The following is a 20983-nucleotide window of genomic DNA, read 5'->3' as shown; positions in this document are numbered from 1 at the left end:
CCTTGGACTTAATTAGAACTAACGTGTTAAAACTAATTTAATAATATTGAAGTTTGCAGTCTGTGACCTGCTGCCTGTGAATATTTAAATTATTTAACAGAGGCAAGTATTATCAGAAAGACAAACTACAGTGTTACTGGGAAAATAGATTTTGAAGTCAGATTCCAGCATTCAGATGGAGGAGAAAATAACAGAACTAGTCCAGCCTAAATGGACAGACCACATTTCCATTTTTTCCATGAGATTTTAAATAAAAACAACCAACAGCTTGCGACTAATCCACTGAATAGAAGTTCTCAGATGTTACTTTCAAATTATTTTAAAAAAACCAAACTAGATTATCAGACTTCTCACAGGCAATTCTGAATTGAAAAGTGAAATAACACACTGTGAAGTATTGATTCACTTCAAAAATCAGAGAAGTTACCAGCACAAGAGTTTGTTACGCTATTTAAGAACCTGAAGTAATGCCATAAATATGTAAGCATGAATGTATGTGCATGTGTATCCCAAAACCAGTAACCATCAGAGCTCAGGGAGATGTCAGACATTAGATTATTCTCCAATCTAGCAAACAAAACCATAATGTTCCAGGATTAGTGGGTTATCAATTTAGATGGCCAAATGAAGGCTAAATTTCAATTTTAAAAACTTGAACATCAACACACTAGTCCCTGCTGTAATTCAAAAAGACTTGTAGAGGCTTAAAAAACTAAACTGTGAAATAATCTATCTACACAACACAATAAATCAGGATTTAATGGCATTTTGGCCTTAGTCTGTGTTCCAAGCTGCAGTTCATTTGAAAAAAAAAAATCAATTTCCAGCTGAATTAATTTGATTTTTATCAATAGCTGCTAAATTAAATTCAGATGAAATATATATTTGGTGATTATGCTAATCTCCCCACACTGCTACATCCAGGTTATTCAAGTAAATGAAATGTAATCTGTAACTCGCAGAAAAAAATCAGTTTTGTTAACAATCTCACCTTCTGGACTGTTGCTGATTTTAATGGTTTTATTTTGCTGACATACTGTTTATTTAGTCCCTGAACACTAACAGATTCTCAAATCCTTTAGGAGTGAAAACAACATCACTCAGTCCCACAGTCTCACCAACACTATCCAGTCAAGCAGGGTTAAAGCAAGTTTTGTTTTACTCTGTGCTCACACAGGGGGGGCAAACATGATGAAAAAAAAATTGATCCAACTTTTTTTTATCAATGGAGCAACTGTCCAGTTTCTTACTCCTCTCTTGCATTCTGCTGCAACCTTCTCTGGATAGAATTGTACCAAATTCCCAGTTTCCCTTCTGTCAGTTTCCCGATGAACCTGGACCTCACAAATATTAGAGCATCCAAGTGATTGCACAGTACCACAGCTTTTTAAAAACAGATGCAAGTTCTTACTAGTTGCAACAATTTCGTTGCATTCCCATGCATCCCAGCAGCCACCAGGTGTAATGATGCATCAGGCACCCCTGTGCCTCTGTGGATTAATAGCATTACTTCCAGGAGCTTCAAACTAGCATCAAAGAACAGTTTGGAAGTGGGTATTGATATTTTGACACCCCATAACCACCTTTTATGGCAGCTTTCCAGAGAACCTGCAGTTCACTTCCATCTACACCCTTCCTGAGCAGCACCAGAACCATAAAGAACCTTCTAACACCTTTTGCTAAACATTTTTTTAATTAAGATTTTCATTAACATTTCATGGGATTCAGTAGATTTGAAGGGCCTGGTTTGGTTTTTTTTTTTTTCAGAAGTTTGTGATACCAGTTTGTACTGGGGCTTTTTGTTGCTGTTTTGGGGTCTGTGTTTTTCTGGTCTTTTTTTCCAGTTGATTTGTTTTGTTTTGTTTTGAAAGAACTTCAACTCAGCCTCCAGCCTTGAACATGCAGAGTTTTACACCTGGGATTAATTACAGACATTACGTAACTCCCCACCTGATGGTGTGTGCAGTAGTTCAGAGATTTTGCTTGAATTCAGTAAGATTACTGTCCTGCCATCCTAGAAGAAAAGGGGCTAATCTGACACAGGCATTTTCCTGGTGAGAAATGCCTTGATGAATTGCTTTTAATCTGGAGAACTTTCTAATCATGTAAATTCAGAGCATTCTGTCAGTGAGTAGGTCTGAATCACACATCTTTGGTTTAACTCACACAGAAAAAGTGACAGCAACTTCAGCACCCTGTCATCTCCTTAAGAAAGCAATTATAGTAAAATATTCCTGTCACAGCCCCAAAGTGCATCAGGCAATGTCCAAGGGGCTTTTAACAGTGGGGAACAGCTCCATCTCACCACTTCAGCTGTCCTCTGGTGCAACTGGAGACAACAGGCAGCATCCAAAAGGAAAGAATATTTTCATTTGGTTATCATTTGTATGTTAGTTTGCTTGGAAATTAAATGTATCAAAGCGGGACAAATACTCAATCCACTGGCTTATTTATTTATAGAACAAACTCTCACAGTATATTATCACACTTCTTCATCTGTATCAAGTTCTGCCTTTTTTTTTTTGTGGTTAGGGTCCCCTGGGAGTTGTTATTGATACTGAGCCTTATTCCTGTTATTGGTCTAAAACATCAGCACTATTCAGAATTACTCCATTTATTCCCCGCTTTATGATGTTATAATTGTCAGCAAAAAGCAACCTTTGCAGGCTATATTGTGAACTGTTCCATGAGGAACTAAACCAATAAAGCCTGGCATCATATCCAAAATTGCTACATCCCTCCCAAAGCACCAAAATACCTTTAGCTTCCCTCCGTCACCACCTTGCAAGGCTTGCTAACTTGCAATACTGGCAGTCCCTGTCACCAGCTCTGCCGCAGCCTTTCCCCTGCGGGGAGCGCCGGCACAGCGGGTGCGGTGAGGTCCCAGCAGAGCTGCCCCCAGCAGGGACAGGCTCCTGGGCTGCTCCTGCTCGCTTCTCCTAAGCTGGCAGCAGTGACTGGGGCCTCACCTCCGCTTGCCTACTGACTTCCCACAGCCCTGAGGAATTTGCATCTATGAGGTCTTTACCACTCCATCGAGTTTAGCAGGATGGTAAAAGGGCAACCACACGAACTGTATTTCCTTGGAAAGGCTGGCCAAAGCCAGCACCATTTTAAAGCTTTGCATGCATCCCTTTTTAGCCTCTGCTGTTGCTTTTGTTACTCGGTTTTACACCTCAGTCACGTCAGTGGCTCTCCAGTGGAGGACACTGCTCATTTTATGTAGAAGTGGTATAAGACACGAGCAGGCAATCCTTCAGCTTCCAAAGAAGGTTGCTTTGCTTTTCCTCTGCATTCAGTCGCTCAACTGCCCTGAATGAAACAACAACATGAAAAATGTGGGGTGTTTTGAGAGTACAAATGAAAGCATCCACCACAAATGTTCATATTGATTTCAGTTCAGAAGAAAATTAAAAATGCTTGCCTGAAAATCCAGACTTATGGCCACTGAATACGTAGTCCAAACACATTTCCACTAAGAAAAATCCTACTGGAAAAGCACGATGGAACAATTCAATTCTAAATACTGCAAGTACTTTGAATCTTCTTATAGAAGTCAAAGCCAATGGACTTCCATTTCCACCACAGACTCTCACAGTAAAACAGTAACCGAAGAATGTTTATCGGTTAGTATGTAGGCAAGTACGTGCCCTTGTGATCAGTTTGATGACCAGTTTTAAGGGTTTAATTTTGAACTAACAGCACTTTCAAAATCATACACTTGGGGGTAAACATGAAAATGTGTACTGACACCAACTGATTAACAGGATCAATGTTAAGTTTCTGTAACTCAGCATTAACGAGCCATTGATCACTTATTGTCTCCCAACCTTATGCACATCACTCACTGTTGTACTTGTTTCTTTTGGTTTTTAAAATCTTTTAAGCATTTGTAAATCCCTAGGGAACAAAGAAGTGAGTAGCTCATACACAAGTGATCTTTAATTAGAATAAAAGAAAAGTTGGGGCTTCAGAGTCACTTCTCTTCGTAGCAGCTGAAGATCTGCCTCAGAATTTATCCAGCAAAAATACCAATCTTCGAGCACTGGTATGAAGAGCTTCGTAATTTCTTTAAGAGCTTGTAATTGGATGTAAGTAACACATGCCTTTTACAACAAGTTTAGAGCTTTACAGATGAGTAAAGTATCTTTAAAAAAATCAACTGGGGATTTCCTTTAAGTTTTGTCTGTTACTGCCCGAGTTTGTTGTCTAAATTGAACAAATATTTCTGAGTTATTTATTACAAGGACTTTTGGCTATGACATCTGCCCCTTATTCGGTGCTCGAGTATTTCACACACTGCATTTCTCCTGTCCCATTCATGATACAGACAGCCCAAATGGGTTTCCACCCACAGTTCATATATCATGAGGGGAGAGCCCTCACCCTCAGGCTTGTACATTACACTTTTTAACTTGTGAATCTCTGCTTCTCAACAAGATCAACCAGAGACTAAATGTGCTTCTGCAGTTAGTTCTTCATAGTGAGATTTACCGTGTGATTCCCAGTATTGCTTCATTTGTAATCTTTGGAATTATGTCATTCCCATCCAATTCCCTGACTCAGAGTATCCAGAATGCAGATGAGTACCTCTTGTTTGTTTAGCTTGTTAGCTTGTAGGGACAGGGAGCACCTCCTCAGTATTTGTACATGATCAAGTAGAGCAGAGACTCTGAACCCTCCTGCAATACCAAACGATAACGGTTTGAATGTGGCTCTGATGTTCTTTTCAGGCAAATATGGAAATTAAAGGAACACCCGAAGCTCTATCTCAGCCATACTAATCCTGTGAAAGCAGTGACTCACCTAGTAATGGCTTTCCATAAATTAGGCAGCTGAAAATGGGTAGGAAGCATGAAACCATTAACAGTTCCTGTAGTGTAAATTCTCTCACTGCATGAGAAGAAAATCCATGGCAGTAAAAATAAGAGATGAAGGTGTCAGCACCCGTCATGTTTAGATATGCTGTTAATAATTCAAATCTTCCTCCCTTGGAGCGGATGGCTTCAGGATGAATCACTCTGTTTCCTTTCTCAAATGAAAACTGAAGTTCTGTTGCTTACTAATCCCATATGTTTTCTTCCCAACTATGAAAAGAAAAGAAGTCAAGGTGGCCAATTGTTCCACTTTGTTCATTGTCCCACAGTGGAACCCTCCTGCGGCAGCTGGTGTGTGCTGTCACCCCACCACACTGCCAAGGAAATGACTGATGGTCAAGGTGATAATTCCCAAAAGAAAAGTCACTCAGAGCTGTGTGAAAAGGAAGAGACGGAGGAGGAGTCGCTGCGTCTTTGGGAGTAGCACTCCCTTCTACCAGTTGCTCTGGGCCTGGCAGGAACAGAGTGTGCCAAAGGCTGACACGGTGATTGCTGCTTTCTACAAACGCACCATGGTAAAATAAGGGTTGAACACTGAAATTTTAGGACTGGTATTAAACTTAGCCGTAGAACTAAGATAGAACATGGTTATGCAAAAAGCAAAAACAAAAACAAAAACACAACTAAAAACCCCAAAGTGGTGTGAGACATAACAAAGTGCACAATTTTCTCATGACACACAAAGGACTACAACAGAACATCCTAGAAAAGGTGGGAACAGCCTGGCCTCACACTGAGAGCTGGCAAAGGCCTCATACCGTAACAGTTCTTGACATACTGCCTCAGTCACTCTGGGGCACCTGTCCAATTACTCCTGCCCGATTACACGCTTGAAATTCTGTGGGCATCCCACTTTCAAGAATCCTGAGTATCAAGTATTCAGCTCAAGGTCTCTTATCTTCTCCTTTCCAGAGCAATAACATCTCACCAAAACCATTTGTTCTATCCAACCCAGTCTTGCTGCGTCTACTTCCCATAACTTCTTGGATTTCGTTTGCACTTCGCCAAACTAAACAAGATCTTAGGAGAATAGAAGATAGCAGCGCTTTGCTATTAATAGCTGAATTTTGCACTCATGTTGCTCCATTCCTTCTGGACCATGCACCCACTGAGATCTTTTATGTATGGTATTCCTTTATGTAATTCCTTCTCATCACAGGGATAGACTAGAGATTGCTCTTGCAGTTGCTCTTGCATTGAAACAAGGGAAAATTGCTAGTTTAAAGTGAAACTGTCTAACCAAAAGAAAAGCTTAGAATTTTATTTTTAATTTAGTTAATTCTTTTTCATTTGAAGTTGCCTGTGAGCTGGAAGCAACAAATCCTACGTCAGTTTAGCCACTTCTTAGATGAGCAGAGGAGCACCCACAAAGCACAGGCAGTACTAATGAGGACCGAGGGCTGGGAGACCAGGATTTTCCAGGGCCTTAATCTTCCTCTCTCCCCATCTGGTAACAACAGCCCTCCCAGAGCATATGGCCACAAGCAAGGCAGAAAATTGGATGTGCTGATGAAGTGTACCCCGGTATTGTTCAGCTCTCCGTCAGATCATTGACACTGAGGTGACCCACATAAACAGACTTTCCTTCCTTATGGTCACTATACAAATCTGCTGCCTTTAGCAAAATAAACTCCTGGAGATAAAAAGACAAGAGAGGCAGGTTGTTTCTTAAAAACTAAAAAGGCAAATGAGAAACTGACCCCAGAGAGAGAGAAAGCAGGTGTTGCTGAGAAGCAGTCAGTCAGGACTGTCAATAAAGGAAACAACCAGCAGGTTTGTGGAGATACAACTGCTCAAACATTTGGAGCAATAAAACAGAGGGGCAAGCAACACCTCCAGATGGCTCTGTGTGGCTGAGTGTGTCTCAGCAGATCCAGAACTCTGTATTTAGTGCAGGTGAAGCTCCCTGTCGAGGTAAAACACTGGGCCTTGTGCTTGTGGTGAGGCTCAGGGGAGGATGGGATTAAGCAGGAGAAGTGAGATGCAGCTTCTGCTCAGCCACAGAAGGCCACCACAGCCTTGGACAAAGTCACTGGTTCTCAGCTCCTGGAGGCATTTCGAAGGTCTGATTCCCACTGCTGTGGCTCTGAGAGGGAGATCTGTGAGGATCTGTCTCAGCTTTAGCTCCTGTTTCTGTGCGGCCGTGACACACGAACGCCGCAGGAGCCAACGGGGCCCAGGGACACCTGCAGCAGTGCAGATGATCTGTGTTAACAATAACCTGAACCAAAGGGTTTTTTCCAGAGCTCTTCACCCACGAACATTTCCTAGTTCACCAGGTGGGTTTCTGCCTTTTTTCCTGCGATAAGCTCCATATATTTTCGACCCTAGCAGGACCTGCTCAGACTATTAAAGTGACTTTAAGAGGAGTTATTACAATTCCATCAGTCTCTTGTCAGTCTGACAGGATCTCTTTGCAGTGCAAGGTGCATCAGGCTGCAGTCACCAGCACAGAGCACAGAGCACTGCAATAGAGCAGGAATTTAGGACTGCACCTCCGAGGCTACCTTGACACCACAGAAGTGTGCACCAGACAGGAAAAAAGTCCCTATTCCCACTAATAACCCTTTAGCTACAACACATAATCTCAAGTACTTAAAGCCATCTAAGTACCCTTTATCTCCAACAAAAACCCTACTCCTTCCTATTCCCCTCTTTTATGTTTGAACTAACTATTTTCTCCAGGTGTTTTTTCACCTTGTCATAATCCATTACCTTCGTATGCTTTGATCTTTCCATAGGGAATTTATTTTCTCTCTTCAAAGATCTTTTCTAGTCGGAAGATATTTCCCCCAGTCCACAGGCTCTGTTTCATTCAGATCTCACAGCATGATGCCTTTTTTCCCTGCCTATGTTTTTTTGTTTGTTTTGTTTTGGTTTTGGTTTTTTTGTTGTTGTTGTTGTTGTTTTTTAATTTATGAACATTTAATAAATCAAATTTAAAATTAGAACCAAGCCAGGCAAGTTTATTCCTGATGACACAAGATGTGGCCTCTGATGAACAATCTAAGACACACATTGTGTACACACTGCTGGTGCAAATTCACTCCACAGAAAGTTTTGTGAGGCAAAATAGTTACACGAGAGCAAAGGTATTCAAAGGTCAGTCACAGATCAACAGTTGTTATTCTGAAGGGAAATAACCCATAAAATATATTCCATATGGCTACATTTGCCTTAGTTTTCCAAGGAGATTTTAATTCTTCTTTGGTTCATTTGTCAATGTCTGTATTGTGTAAATCTGTGCAGTGCTGAGGTTGCCAGAGTTGCAAGAACCAATTTGCTTTACTTCCATGTATATTACAGACTGGGGACAAGAAGGAAAGAGAAAGATGCTGGATGCATCCTCTTCCACCTAGTATGGTGTTATACAGCCCATGATTCTCTTCTCTTATGAACAGGGCCAGTTCCTGTGCAGGCAGTGGCCACCCGCTGACCTTCTGTGAAATAAACTCTCAATTTCTCTGATGCTGTAGACACAAACTGAAAATAACTGTTCCTGGTTTGTTGCCATCAAACTTGCTACAAATGATACCTGCCCATGGAGAGGGGGAGCATCAGCAGCACACCCTGGATAAAGCAAAGTTCTCCTGACAAGAGACAAGTACTCCTCAAAGCCAGATCCCTAAACTGGGACGAGAGCCACGCCAGTGGACTGGAGATGAGGCCCCAAAAACAAGATGTTGAATTCCAGCATTTGAATTCGTCAAGAAACTTCTCCATTTTAGATATTCTGAACAACAAACAAAACAACTGCCTATCCCAAAACAAGCCATCTAATGCACACACGTAGAAAAAACACCAGCCTCTCAGGGCTTTATTTCTAAAGACAGAACAAAACACTGAATTGTCAAACAGAACATGCTTGAAATCATAATTCTCATATGTAAAATAGCTCTTGCACAGCCTCATGGAAACTTCTGAACTGAGCTTTCTTTATACACATTTGCACAAAGCCACTGTCATTATAAACAGCAGCAATTTGGAAAAAAACCCCAACATCTGCATGCTCCTGGGCAGAGGTGTTTGTTCCTGTGCTGAACGTCTTCTCACCTAAAATCTCACACTTCTTGTGGAGTATTAATATCTTCTCTCCTAATCCTTGTAAGGTCGACTTGTCTTTTTGATCTCTGAGCACTCTGAGCATTTATCCGGGCACGCCCAAGAGCAAGTTCTATGGAAGATCTACGTAAAAAAACATTACATAAATATTTAGAAATACAAAATATACCACAAGTAAAGTAAAGGAAAGGCTTTAAGGAAAAGTAAAGGCTTCTCAAGAGGAACCCTGCTTTGGTTATGGCAGTACCTGTAAGGACCTCTCACTTCCAAACAAATCCCCACTACTTAGGCAATGGTTTAATAATTGAAGATAATCAAAGTCCTTGAGTCTTTTTCTTTTTTTTTTTCTTTTTTTTTTTTTTTTTTTTCCTTCTTCCCTTTGTTCTGCTTTGCAGACAGAAGGCCAGAGAGAGAGCAGTAATTTCATTCTCCGTACACCAGAGAGGTAGAGTGATGTCTGCTGTCACAGTGGGTTGGACATCCCAGCCAGTCTGTCCGTGTGTCCTGCTCACTCAACCTCTGAGCTGCAGTGAAAAGGAAGCAGCACAACAATCTCTATCCCAAAAGCCCGTGATCCCTGACTCAGCCCTGCTGCAGGGCGGAAGGACAGACCTGGGGTAGCAGCAGAAGCAAAAGTTTGGCCCAGGTAAAGTTCCTGCATATGGAGATTTATTTGTTGCTGCATCTTCAGTAGGGCAGAAATCCTGTTTCTCCCCACTGTGCATGTTCAGTGCACACACAGCCTCTGTTGAAAAGCTCTCTGACTGGAAAGGATGGCTCCACATGACCTCTGCCTGTACACAGCAAGAATATCTAGAGTCCTTGATGCTCATTGAAGAAGTTTGGAGAGAGATAAAGCTTTGCTTAAAATGTCAAGTCTCCATTCTGAGAGAGAATTGTGCTGCCAGACCTGCTGAGAGGTCACAGCATCTCTCACGTGCTTCATGCAAATGCTGAGGCACATATGGTGCTCTCATCTGAGATGTGAGGGTAAAGTAAAAGAAGCCTCGTCCATCATGACAATTCTGTTTTCTGTGCTGCTCCCAAAAAAAGGATTTACCAGGTTGGAGCTTGGCAGAACAGAAAATGCCAAGGCTTTTCAGAACTTCAAAAGTTCCGTAAGAAAGAGTCAAGGCCCTCACCCCAATTCCTCACATATTCTAAATTAATTTTCTTCTGACCCCAGCCCACATCCAGTCTGTTCTGTTATGAAAGAATGAGCAGAGTTTGCCTAGTTTATTCCCTTGAAGAGACAGCCAAGAAGAATAAATGCAGATTATTCTACTTTGACCAAATTAAAGGAAATTGTAGCTCAGAGCAGAGGGATTCCCTTTGTTTATCTGCCAGCACAAAGGAATTACTGCAATCCTGTCTCCTGTCACCGCTGACAGGCTGTTGGATGTGTTTCTGCTGCTACTCCTTCGTCATTTATGTGCAAAATCCCATCAGCAACCTGCACAACCAGATTCAAAGCAAAAGAAAGGCAACAGAAATAGATGTAAGCCATTGAGAAAAAAATCCTCTCCACTGGAAGAGTTTTACAAATGGTTACATGTATCCAAACAGTGAAGCACAAATACTGTGCTCCACTTGGAGAAAACAGCTGCCTTTGCTGTAAATAGACAAGGAGTACTAGAACAGACCCAGAGACATGCACCAGCACCAAAGTACAAAAAATAAAAAAGAGTGAAGTTTTAAGTGAAATGAACATTTGGCTAGTCACTGTATAGGTTTTGTTAAAAGTTTAATATTTTGCAACATTTGGGGATTTTTTACATTCACTCAGCAAAGTAAGTGATGCCTAATTCTTTGGGAGTTACCTTCTGAGCTACTCTTGGCGACTTTTTTTAATGTTTCCCCTCACATTACGCAATGCTACTGCAGCGCCTCAGAGTGAAAGCACCTCGTACAGAAAGATTTAGCTCTGAGCTGAGCCTGATCCAGAGGCAGTAGCCATGTTGCCTCTCAGGATGTGGAATTTAACTCCCTACACAGACAGGACCTCTGGACCCCTTTCCCTTTGCTGCGTAGCACTTCATCTCCTAAGGGACTTCAGTTCGTGCAATCACTCCGTGCTACCAAGTGTATGATCTCTGGAGTTCTTTCATTTGACACAAGACCTGCAGATTCCTCCAGACTACACTGAGTTTCTGAGAAATCCTGTGCCCCTGTCCACTGCCAGCACACAGGAGCGAGGCTGTTCCAGACAGGAGCTCTGCTCTGTGGGTTCCTGGTTTCTTTCTCCAAGGTGCAGGCCCTCTCTTGATTCTTACACACAAACACTCGGAGTTGTTCTTCCTTCTGCCCAAATATTTAGTGTTTGACTCTAGTTGTCATGCTTTACTCCAAGTGCCTCCTTTCTGCAGGACAAGTTTCACCATCCAGGCTGCTCATGGAACAGGAAGGGCTGGAGATGTAGATCAGGACTGAGCAGGCTTTATTTCCAAGGCTGTGCTGGTGAAGGAGATGTTGAGCAAACAGTTCTCTGGGAGGCAGCAACAAGAAAAATACCAAATTGCATAGTGCATAACTGGCTTTGCCAGGTGAGGGTTAAACAAGAAAAGCACCTGTCAGCTCTGATTTCTCTTAGGAGATCGTTCTGCTCCTTAGACATCTTGGTCTGCACAGAACTTAATCAAATCTGCTCATTCTCCCCTCGAGTCAAGTGCATAAAACTGATTGTCACTGCAAGGGCAATGAACATGCTGATGGAAAGGTCTTTGCTTTCACATTGCTGCTGCTGAAGCCATGGATCAGTCACAAAGATGAAATACCAGAGACCACGTTGCTTCTTGTACATGAAGCAATGGAGACTGATGTGAAAAATGTGATTGCTGTCAGCATGCCAAGAGGTGCGGGGCATATTCTGCCCTTCCATGCCCTCTCCCCCATCTCCCTAAAATGTTCGATGCAAAGAAAAAAGCATCAAGGTGTTAAGTGACTTGAAATATTATTGTATTTGTATCATCTAGTAAACAAAGTTGCTGAAAAATGTCATTGTGTGATCTTCACATGTGTGTGGGAGACAGTATCTCAGCTGTCAGGGAATGACTGTACAGCTCCCTGCTGGAAAGAAGAAGTCAAACATTTCACAAGCAGACTTTTATAGCCTGGTGGGATCTCTGCTAAACACTTGGGATATCCAGGCTGTCAGCTGCTTCCAGGAAGATATCTGCTGATTCATCCTGGCAGTACCCACTCCCAAGTGAGCTGTCCCCAGACGCCAATCAGCAGAAGGGCTCCCAACCACAGCTCTGACACCAGCTCAGCGAATTCTGCCTTCAAATCCTCAGGTGAGCCAGTGGGATAGAAGTCATCATCAAACCCCAGACACCTTCTGAAGTGCAGGAAAGAACCCCAGTACCCAAAGCCTTCTGGAAGGGCTGTTCTGTCACACGGTGCACTTGGGATGTTTTTGCTGCTATTGATTAAAGCTCTTTGTTCCTTTGTTTCCCTTCCCCTTTCCCCACCTGAATGTCACCACGGGTGAGAGCTGCTGGGTGCAGGTGTTGTCTCTGTGCACACACTGGGAGTAGATCCTGCTGGAGATGTGTGAAAGAAAGAGAAGGGGGAACCAGTCTCTGCCAGAGTTATCAGCAAACCCAGCTGCAGTTCAGAAAACCTTCCCAAAAGTCAGCCTAAAAGAGTGAGGGGAGAGAGGACATGAGAGAGTTTTGTCTCTTCTTTTAGTGTTGTTCAGGATCACTGATGGCAATGAGGAATGTACAGGCTTAGAATCCCCCTCTAAACTCCAAAATAATGTACAAAACACTAACTCATGCATTAGTCTGTGCCACCAGCTGGTGGGGGCCAGCAGAGCAGGTTTGTGCTTCCCAGCTGCAGTGCCCTTTGCCTTACTGCAGCACACTGTAATGAAGGCCCTGCACAGGGCCAGCCACTAGCACGATAAAGAGGAGCTATTTTTGTATGTGAATTCAAATGAACAAATGTAATTTCTAACCATTAACCTCCTGAAGCAGATAACAAGTGGGTTTAGGCATAATCAATGATTTTCATCGTTTCTAGGAAAGCTTTGTCGGGATCCTTGTATTTCTAAAATGCTGACACATTGCATGATCTGGGACCTCAGTGTCTAAAAAAGCAACAAGTACGTTACACCACCCTCTGCTCCCAGAGCCAGCACCCCTGAGTTCCTGTGTGTGCAGGGGAGATGCTGAGAGGCCCAGGAAGCCACTTCCCAAAACCTTTCCTTCATGGGCGCACACTTGCTCTTACACAGGCTCCAGGCTTCAGCAGAGCTGAGTGCTTTGGGTGGATGACCCACTCTGAAGGCTCAGAGACTGATTCCAGCAAGAAATGCAGTTTGCATGGGAAACTCACTGCACCCCTCTCCTCCACAGGTACACAAAATCCAGTATGAGGAAGGAGATCTAGAGAGGCAGGGAAGGTGCTGGGCTAGGGATCCATCCAACTTCTGATGATGCCTTAAATTTTTAGCTTTTATATTTTTTCAGATCCTGTACTGCATGAGTGTATGACTCTGAACTCCATACAGAGTGTCAGTAAGCTCCCTTCACATTTTGGTCAGACAAAACAATCCCTCTGGGCCTGAGATCCAAGGACACCCTACAGCCTCAGGCCCTGAAAAGTATAAAAACAAGTGAATCAGGAGAGGGAGCAAACTGGGGGTAAATGGCTTCATTACCTGAAGCTGTAATTGGAGCATTAACCCCCAATATGGAAATGGACCAAACTTAGAATTGTCTGAAAAACTCGTGACCACCGTCCACCTTGGGTGTAGCCTCTGGAAGGCTCTGACTGCCCAAGGTGTGTCTATTGGAGGCCTTTAATAAACACCCACTTTATTCTCTTAATCTTGTCCAGCCTCTGTTCTAGGGAGCCACCCCAAGGCATCACCTCCTGCCTTGGCCAGCACACCCCTCCTTGCCTGCTGTGAGCGGCTCCTCTCATGTGCTGCACGTGAGAGGAGATTTCCTCTCCTCTGGTATGGATCTGAGCACTCTCACTTGCTATAAGCACACGTGGTTTTATTAAATTGATCAGTCTGCTCTACTGAGGCAGCATTTACAGGAGAACAGCACAATGGCTTTTTCCAGACTCTCAAGGTCTTGTGAGACACGGTGTAGAGAGCTGGGAGCTGACACCAAGCCGGAGAAGACTGCACTGAAGATGAAAGATGAGAAAGCTCACTTGCAGAGAATCTGGGTTTTGTTCTCTGTGGGAAGAACACAAACTTTAGCATTCAAGCTAAATTTAATAATGCATTCCAGTGATCTGCATTTTTCCAAGCTTCTACATTCCCTCCCTTCCTGAATACCATATGTTGTCCTATTCTACTGGAGGTATTTCTGTGGCATCCACTGCCAAGGGGTTGAAAATCAAAGTTATCGTGGATGAAACGTCAAGATCTTGAATGTTTGGGAAACAGCCAAATGTTAGTTTAATTAACTCGAACATATTCAATTTTGACTGACCTTTCCGAACAGAATCAGAGAAGCACTGAGGTTGGAAGCAACCTCTGGAGATCATCTAGTGCAACCATCTGTTCAAAGCATTCGATGGACCTGCTCAGGACACCAGCCAGTCAGATCTTTTATTATCTCCCAAAACAGTTTTCAAAACATCTCTCCTGAACATTGGTACTCCAGTCCTTCAAGAAGCCCAAACCAAATTTGGCAACTTCATTCCCTAGAATGCAAAGAAGTCTTTTGATAATTTTGTAACAACACATTTTCCAGAATAGGAAATAAGAAAAACACTTTCGCTGCAATGACTGCATTTTTAATTCTGTTAGCTTTTCAAATTTCAATTACCAATTAAAAATTTAAAATTTTAATATATGAATTCCCATCTGGATCTTGTGTAAACATCTGAAAAGAAAACCAGCACCTATCCAGTCCCAAGCACTAAGAAGAGTTCACTTATCAACCACGTGTTTCTTCTCTTCAACTCTTTTCCAGACCACGTAAGGAGTTTTGGAAACTCTGTGGACACTTCTTTGCCTGCTCAGGCTCCAGCCCACGGAGGTCACTGGACGAGGCAGGGCCCATCAGAGCCTCTGGGGTGTTCCCACCACCCAGCAGTTCTGCTTCTGTCTCCAGCTACTAGCGAAGGCTGTTGCAATTCTGTGTGGTTTCGACAGGTTTCAAATTAATGGAACGTCCACTGAAGGTCACAGCACAGACTCCTCGCAAACCCAAAATTTCAGCCTTTTGGTGCTTCCAAATATGCAGTGACCACGTATTGGAAACCATTACAATACATCTACTGGTTTATACTGGAAGTGCACTGCAATAGATGAGAAGGTATTTAAAAAACCAAAAAACTAAACAAAACATTACTCCTGAAACATTATGGGGTTTATCTTCTGAAAGGTGATCATAGGAGAATCTTTACTTTCCAGAAGAGCTCTCTTTTGATGCTGTGACACTGAGTCCAAGTGCAAGTTAAAACACCTGATAAAATAATTTTTTCTTTCATTTATTCTGAAATGTACTTTTATTTTTCTTATAATTTTTTTGTCTGAAAAGATCAACGAACTGGATCAAGTAATTCAGATAATTTGTTCACAAACTTCCATTCTAAATATATCACCCAGTGCAGAAGCAGCAATATAGCTGCAACCAACAAAACACTTGCATAGGAACACATAGCTCTATTTCAATGAGTTACTTACTAATTTACACTGAAAAAACATTAGGTTGTCATAGCTGAGCAGTTAAAAAGAACCCCACCTTGCAATAATTTGATGGTTCTTCAGTGAATAATGGAAAAAGGCTTTAGAGTGCTCAATCAGACAGACACAAGTTAAAAAAGGAATTGCATCATTAAAGAAACCCAGGCCGGTTAATTGCAGGTAATGGCTATGAATAATGACAGCAGAGAGTGCTGAATGACGTAGGAGAGAGAATAGTCTGTCCCTGAGTTGTAATTGCTTAAAACAAACAGTTTGGTCAATCTGAACTTATTCCTGACTGTCTGTGCTGCTCCTGCTGGAACTGTAAACGTTTGACTAAGGCTGTCAGGGAGCAGCTTCCATGGGTTCTGCATCGCACAAATGGTGGCAGAGGAGCATGTTGGTTTTCAATATTTCTGATTTCTTTGTCTGGTGATTAATGACTCGAATGCACAGAACTGATACTTCGATGGACTGGCTGCTCTCTCCTTTTTCCTGCCTTCCACCCTTTTTCCCCGGACGTGGCTATTTGGTAGAAAGCACAGTGGCAGTCAGGGAGAGGCAGAACGTTGAATCCATTTCTCCCCCCCTCAGCCCTGCCTGTTCATCCCCCCACCCAGGAACATTCTGTACACACGTGCACACAAACATGGCTTTGCCTGGTGCTCTACAGCCTGATCAGTGATTCTTCAGGAAGACATTAATTATGGAAATGGCTCCTAAAAAAGGAGAAGTGTTCTTCTGCCAGACCAATTCATCTTCTGCTGCAGCCACTCTCAGTGTCCTGTGAGTCACTCCACAGCTGGAACTATCTGTGAAAAATGCCTGGGAGTCAAGGGGAACAAGCTGTGGCTGATGCACAGCAGAACAAAGGAGAGCTAAGTCACAAGGAAAGGGACCACCAAGCTACGTGTGTTTGGGTTTCATCTGCTTCATCTTAGCCTGTTTGGAAGAGTGTTCATTAGGACACATAATCTTTGCCCGTACTTGGCACATATCAGTCCCAGTAGCTCCCTTTCTGAGATTACTTCCTTGGCTGAGACACCACACAATTTGATCTCCACACTCTCAAGGACTCATCACCCAAATATCCAAAAGATGCACGACTTACTTGGGCCACCCTTACTTCAAATGGCAAGTTGAATGTATCAGGAATAACATTTCATGTGAGCTGGAAGCATTTATTTCTACTGCAGTACGTGAAGTTGATCTGTGTCTGCATGAAGCCACAAGAGAACAAAGTCGGGGATGCAAACAATGAATAAAACACCTGAATCCCTCTGGTGATATCTCCAGGCAGCAGCTCCTATTCTTACACCCTTACCTCAAGGCTCTTACTAAGATCTGTGAGCCTCAGAGCCATGAGTCAGGACAGAACTGTGCTGAAAATGGGGTGCTTCCCACTTCTCAACATCCTTTTCCAATGTACACAGCCCTGCTGCTCTGACAACAGCCTGGTTATTTTCACTGCAAGCTCCATTACACCCCCTAAATGAGAAGAGCAGCCCACCCCTCCACAGCCATGGTTGTGTGAACCAGAGTCTCAAGGCATCAGTCCCTCTGTCAGACTGCAGGGAGGAGGGAGAATGCCAGCAAATGTCACTGCTGACCTTGGCCTGGCTGGGTCTGAGGCAGCTGGTCACCAGGAATAAAACTCCGAGAGCTCCAGGGGACACACTCACATCCTCCTGCTCAGCAGATTTCTTGTGAAATATATTTCTAAGGGAATATAGACACTTACAGCATGGAACAGCTGCACCACTTAGAGCGTGTATCCCTCCATTTCATGCTTGGACTTTCCTAGGACATGCAGTGGCTGGCTGCACTTTTAAGGCACTGAACTCTCTGAAAGCAGTGGATCAGGACTGGATCGGTGGATCAGTTTGTCTCTGCTGATCAGTGTAAGAGAAGGGCAGGGAGATTTTGACAAGTTTTATAAAATTATGCCCATAAAAGCAGGGCTAAGTACTGCTCTACAAACAACGGGAGACAACAGTCATGACATTCATCTCAGAGAAACTGAATAGATATTCAACGAGAACAAACTCATTGCTACTGCTGGAACTATTTTAATCCCACCTGTCCCTTCCTTGCTGCTCTAAAACAGGCACAAGAATTTTTTTTTAGGAAAATTAAAAACAAATGCTACCGAAGGAATGAGATACAATTTTGCCCTGGGGAGAACCAGGTGCTTTGCTTTGCTGCTTGTCTCACAAAAGTTGTCCCCTGCAATGGAGCCCATTAGTACTGGATTAATGTAATCAGAGGCACCCTGCTGTCTGGTCACTGACCTGGCTGTAAACAACAGATGACACAATGCCTTGAGCTGCCGTTGTATAGAATGACCCACTGACTTGTGACCATTGGAAACGAAGCAAATCTATAACTTCACCTGCTGCTGTTGGCCTGCTTTCCAGCCAGGAACAAAGCCCAGAATCACCTCAACTTCGAGCACCATTTTGTCCTTCGCTGCTTCTCAAATCTCCTTCAAATGAGTTTGTGTGCTCCTCCTCACACCCAGAACAATCTTCCCAGCTGTACCGCCAGGTCTAACCTTTCTCTGTTCTTGCTTTAAGTCCCTTTTATATCCTTCTCCTTTCATTCAACCTTTAGATGTTACAGCTTCCTCTCCTCTGCCTGTGTAAAGAGAAAAGTTGTCTGTCACTGAATGGATCTGTCCTGCCCTGGGTTGTGCTCACTGTGAGAGGCCACTGGGACAGATTCCCACCTGATGTGAATCACGCAGATCTGCTGGGGTGATACACACCCATGGATCACAGAAAACATGGTGAATAAGGAACACTGTTCTCTGGTTTCCAACACAAGAGTGAGATCAGGCAGAACCTGCTCCCTGTCAGCTCCAAACCAAGAGGAAGCTGCTTCCACACTCTGTATGGTCCAACTGCAGAGCTCCTCACCTCAGGACGCTACAAACTGAGCAGCCGGACGTCTTATTGAGAGAACAAAACCCACTGGGAGTCATGAAATACAAACAGCTCTCCCCAGGTTCAGACAGTCCCCAAGCGTCTTCCTTTTCCTGAGCTGGAAACTGGGAAAGCATTCTGGGAATACCTGGGCACACCCACTGCACCCTTCCTGGGCAAACCCTGCAAGCTGCTGCAGGGCACAGCACACTGGGCTGGGTGGGGCTGGCACCTGGCCCAGGGCAGGAGATCTTTATCCCAGCAGTGAAGTCACAGCACTGGGAGTGTGTCACTGCAGGTCTGGACGGGCACAGGAGGAGCCCGACACTCCCACAGGTGGAATAGCAGGAGAAGGGACCTCCAGAGAGCGTTTGGTGCTCACCAGCAGCTGGCCCTGATAGCCAGCCAACTACAGCTGCTGCTGCAAGGCAGTAGCTAACCCACAGTCACCTCTGCTGTTCATCAGTAACTCGGCAGTTACTGGGACATGACATTGATGGAGATGTTCAAAGGAAAGGTTTCATTACAATATCTGGCAGTGAAACTGAAGCCAAATGACACTGCCAGCGACAAGCTGCTTGTTCGTCTTGGTTCTCTTTCGATAATCAGACTGAAAGTCCATTTGGCCACATTAGACAAAAACTGCTTTCCTGTTCTCTATTTTTTGTCAAAAGTCTGTCGTAAAGCCCCTACAGAAGAAGCATGACCAAGTTATATCAGTATCACCCTTTCTACTTCATTTACAAATGCTCTCATGAAAACCTACATTCACCAAGACTGAAACACACACAGGTTATGTTAAACATCATCTGATTATTGCTTAGTGTCAGAACAGCTCAGAGGGTAAAAAACTGCAGCAGCAAACTCATATATTAATCATTGAAGAACAGCTCACATGCAAATAGGAATGTTTGATGTCATCATCTGGCTCAATGGAAACACAGCTAGGCAACAGGAGCCTGCAATGAACTGGCTTTAACTGACAGACTTCGGTGTTTGCATGAGGAATCTTCTATTAGAAAGTTTTTGGGTTTTGTTTTGGGTTTGTTTTTTTTTTTTTTTTTTTTTTTTTACTTCCAAGGAGTTCCTTGCTTTGGAAATATTTTGGACAACTCGAACAAAAGCTCCTTGTCTGAGATATTATATAGGAAACTGCCCTAAAGGCAAAAACTAACATTTCAGAATTTGTGGTTGTAGACTCTATTTTGAAAATGCCTCCTGAAGAACAGTTGGTTATTGAAAATATTTTAAAAGCAATTTAATCACAGTCTGCGCTCCTCGTGTTCTCTGAATCAACCAAGCTCCAGTTCTTATAAGATCACCCAGTAGCAGCACAAACGCCTGTTTGTTTGAGACGTCTTCTTGGGCTCTCCCTTAAGGGTCACTGGGAATGAGCAATGAATTGAAGCAAGAGTAAAATGATGCATTCAGCTGCCTGAATCCTTTTGTGAATGAAGAGGGGTCTGAACAATTCCTATTTACCTCAGCTCACTTCTGGTTTCAGAATGGACTTCGGGGGTTTCACCGCTGCCTAGCACAGAACGTTAATGCTTCCATTAATGCTCCATGGAAAAACTTGGAATAGGTATTTGGAGAGACGGGAACAAAAAGGAACAGATTACAATCAAGCACCGCTGACAGGAAGCCATTGGCACTGGAGAAGGTGAGGCTGGACTGATCAGACAGCATCCGTCTGCCAGAGAAGATTTCACGAGACACTGAAAACAAACAGGACCCGTTTGCTGTGGAGCAGCAGCGCCGAGTGACTCATGCTATTGAACAACCCTGACTCGAACCTGTTGAGGATCCTGGCCCAGCCTCCCCTTTTCAGCACGAATCCGACTAGAAACGTGCCGGTGACCCCCTGGGCTGCTGGATAAACACAGACAGAGCCCATCCGCGCCCAGGCGCCCGGCTCGCACGGGGCGGTGCTGCCGCAGCTCCGAGAGCCGCACCTGCCGAGCCCCCCGCCCTGGAGCCGTGGCCGTCCATCCCCGGCCCCCGGCCGTCCATCCCCGGCCCCCGGCCGTCCCTCGGCCGCACCAGGGGCACCCCTGCGCTGCGGCAGGGAGCAGAGGCCGCCCGGGCCCCCGCCGCGCCCCCGGCCCCTACTCACATGGCGAGGGGCGAGCGCTGCCTCCCTCTCCAGCAAAGATGGCTTTCGGCTCCGCGCCTGCTGCCAGCCGGCTCCTACTGTTGTAGGCACCGTTGTCGGGAGAGGAGGGGTAGGCACCGGCTACTGAGCATGCCTGCGCCTCGCATCACAGGGTAGGAGGCAGAGGCGAGGCGCGGAGGTGCCCCGTCCACACCCTCCTGCCGGGAGCGGTCCCGGAGTGACGGAGCGCGGCGGCCCCGGCTCCTCCCGCGGCGAGCGGCGGCAGCGCTGGGGCGGCTCGCCGGAGCGGGCTCACCGCGGCCCGCAGCCGCGGGGCGAGGTCAGCACCGCTGCGGGTTTCTCTAAC

The 20983-nt window shown here is 44.3% G+C and overlaps 1 protein-coding gene across 1 annotated transcript in view; it reads right to left on the bottom strand.

Annotated features, from left to right (window-relative positions):
• The window catches only part of VAMP2 (vesicle associated membrane protein 2), a 45391-nt gene extending 24682 nt beyond the window's left edge, over positions 1-20709 (bottom strand). Inside the window, exon 1 of the mRNA XM_066193931.1 lies at positions 20638-20709. Within this exon, the coding sequence (XP_066050028.1) occupies positions 20638-20639 (2 nt within the window). The 5' untranslated portion in view covers positions 20640-20709. The remainder of the gene's footprint in view (positions 1-20637) is intronic.
• Between the last annotated feature and the right edge of the window lie 274 nt (positions 20710-20983).

Source organism: Chamaea fasciata, unplaced genomic scaffold (genome assembly GCF_029207755.1).
Source record: "Chamaea fasciata isolate MVZ Bird 193981 ecotype frontalis unplaced genomic scaffold, bChaFas1.0.hap1 SCAF_11, whole genome shotgun sequence".
Taxonomy (NCBI): Eukaryota; Metazoa; Chordata; class Aves; order Passeriformes; family Sylviidae; genus Chamaea; species Chamaea fasciata.
The sequence above is the reverse complement of the archived record's forward strand: the minus strand, read 5'-3'. Positions and strand labels throughout refer to the sequence as shown.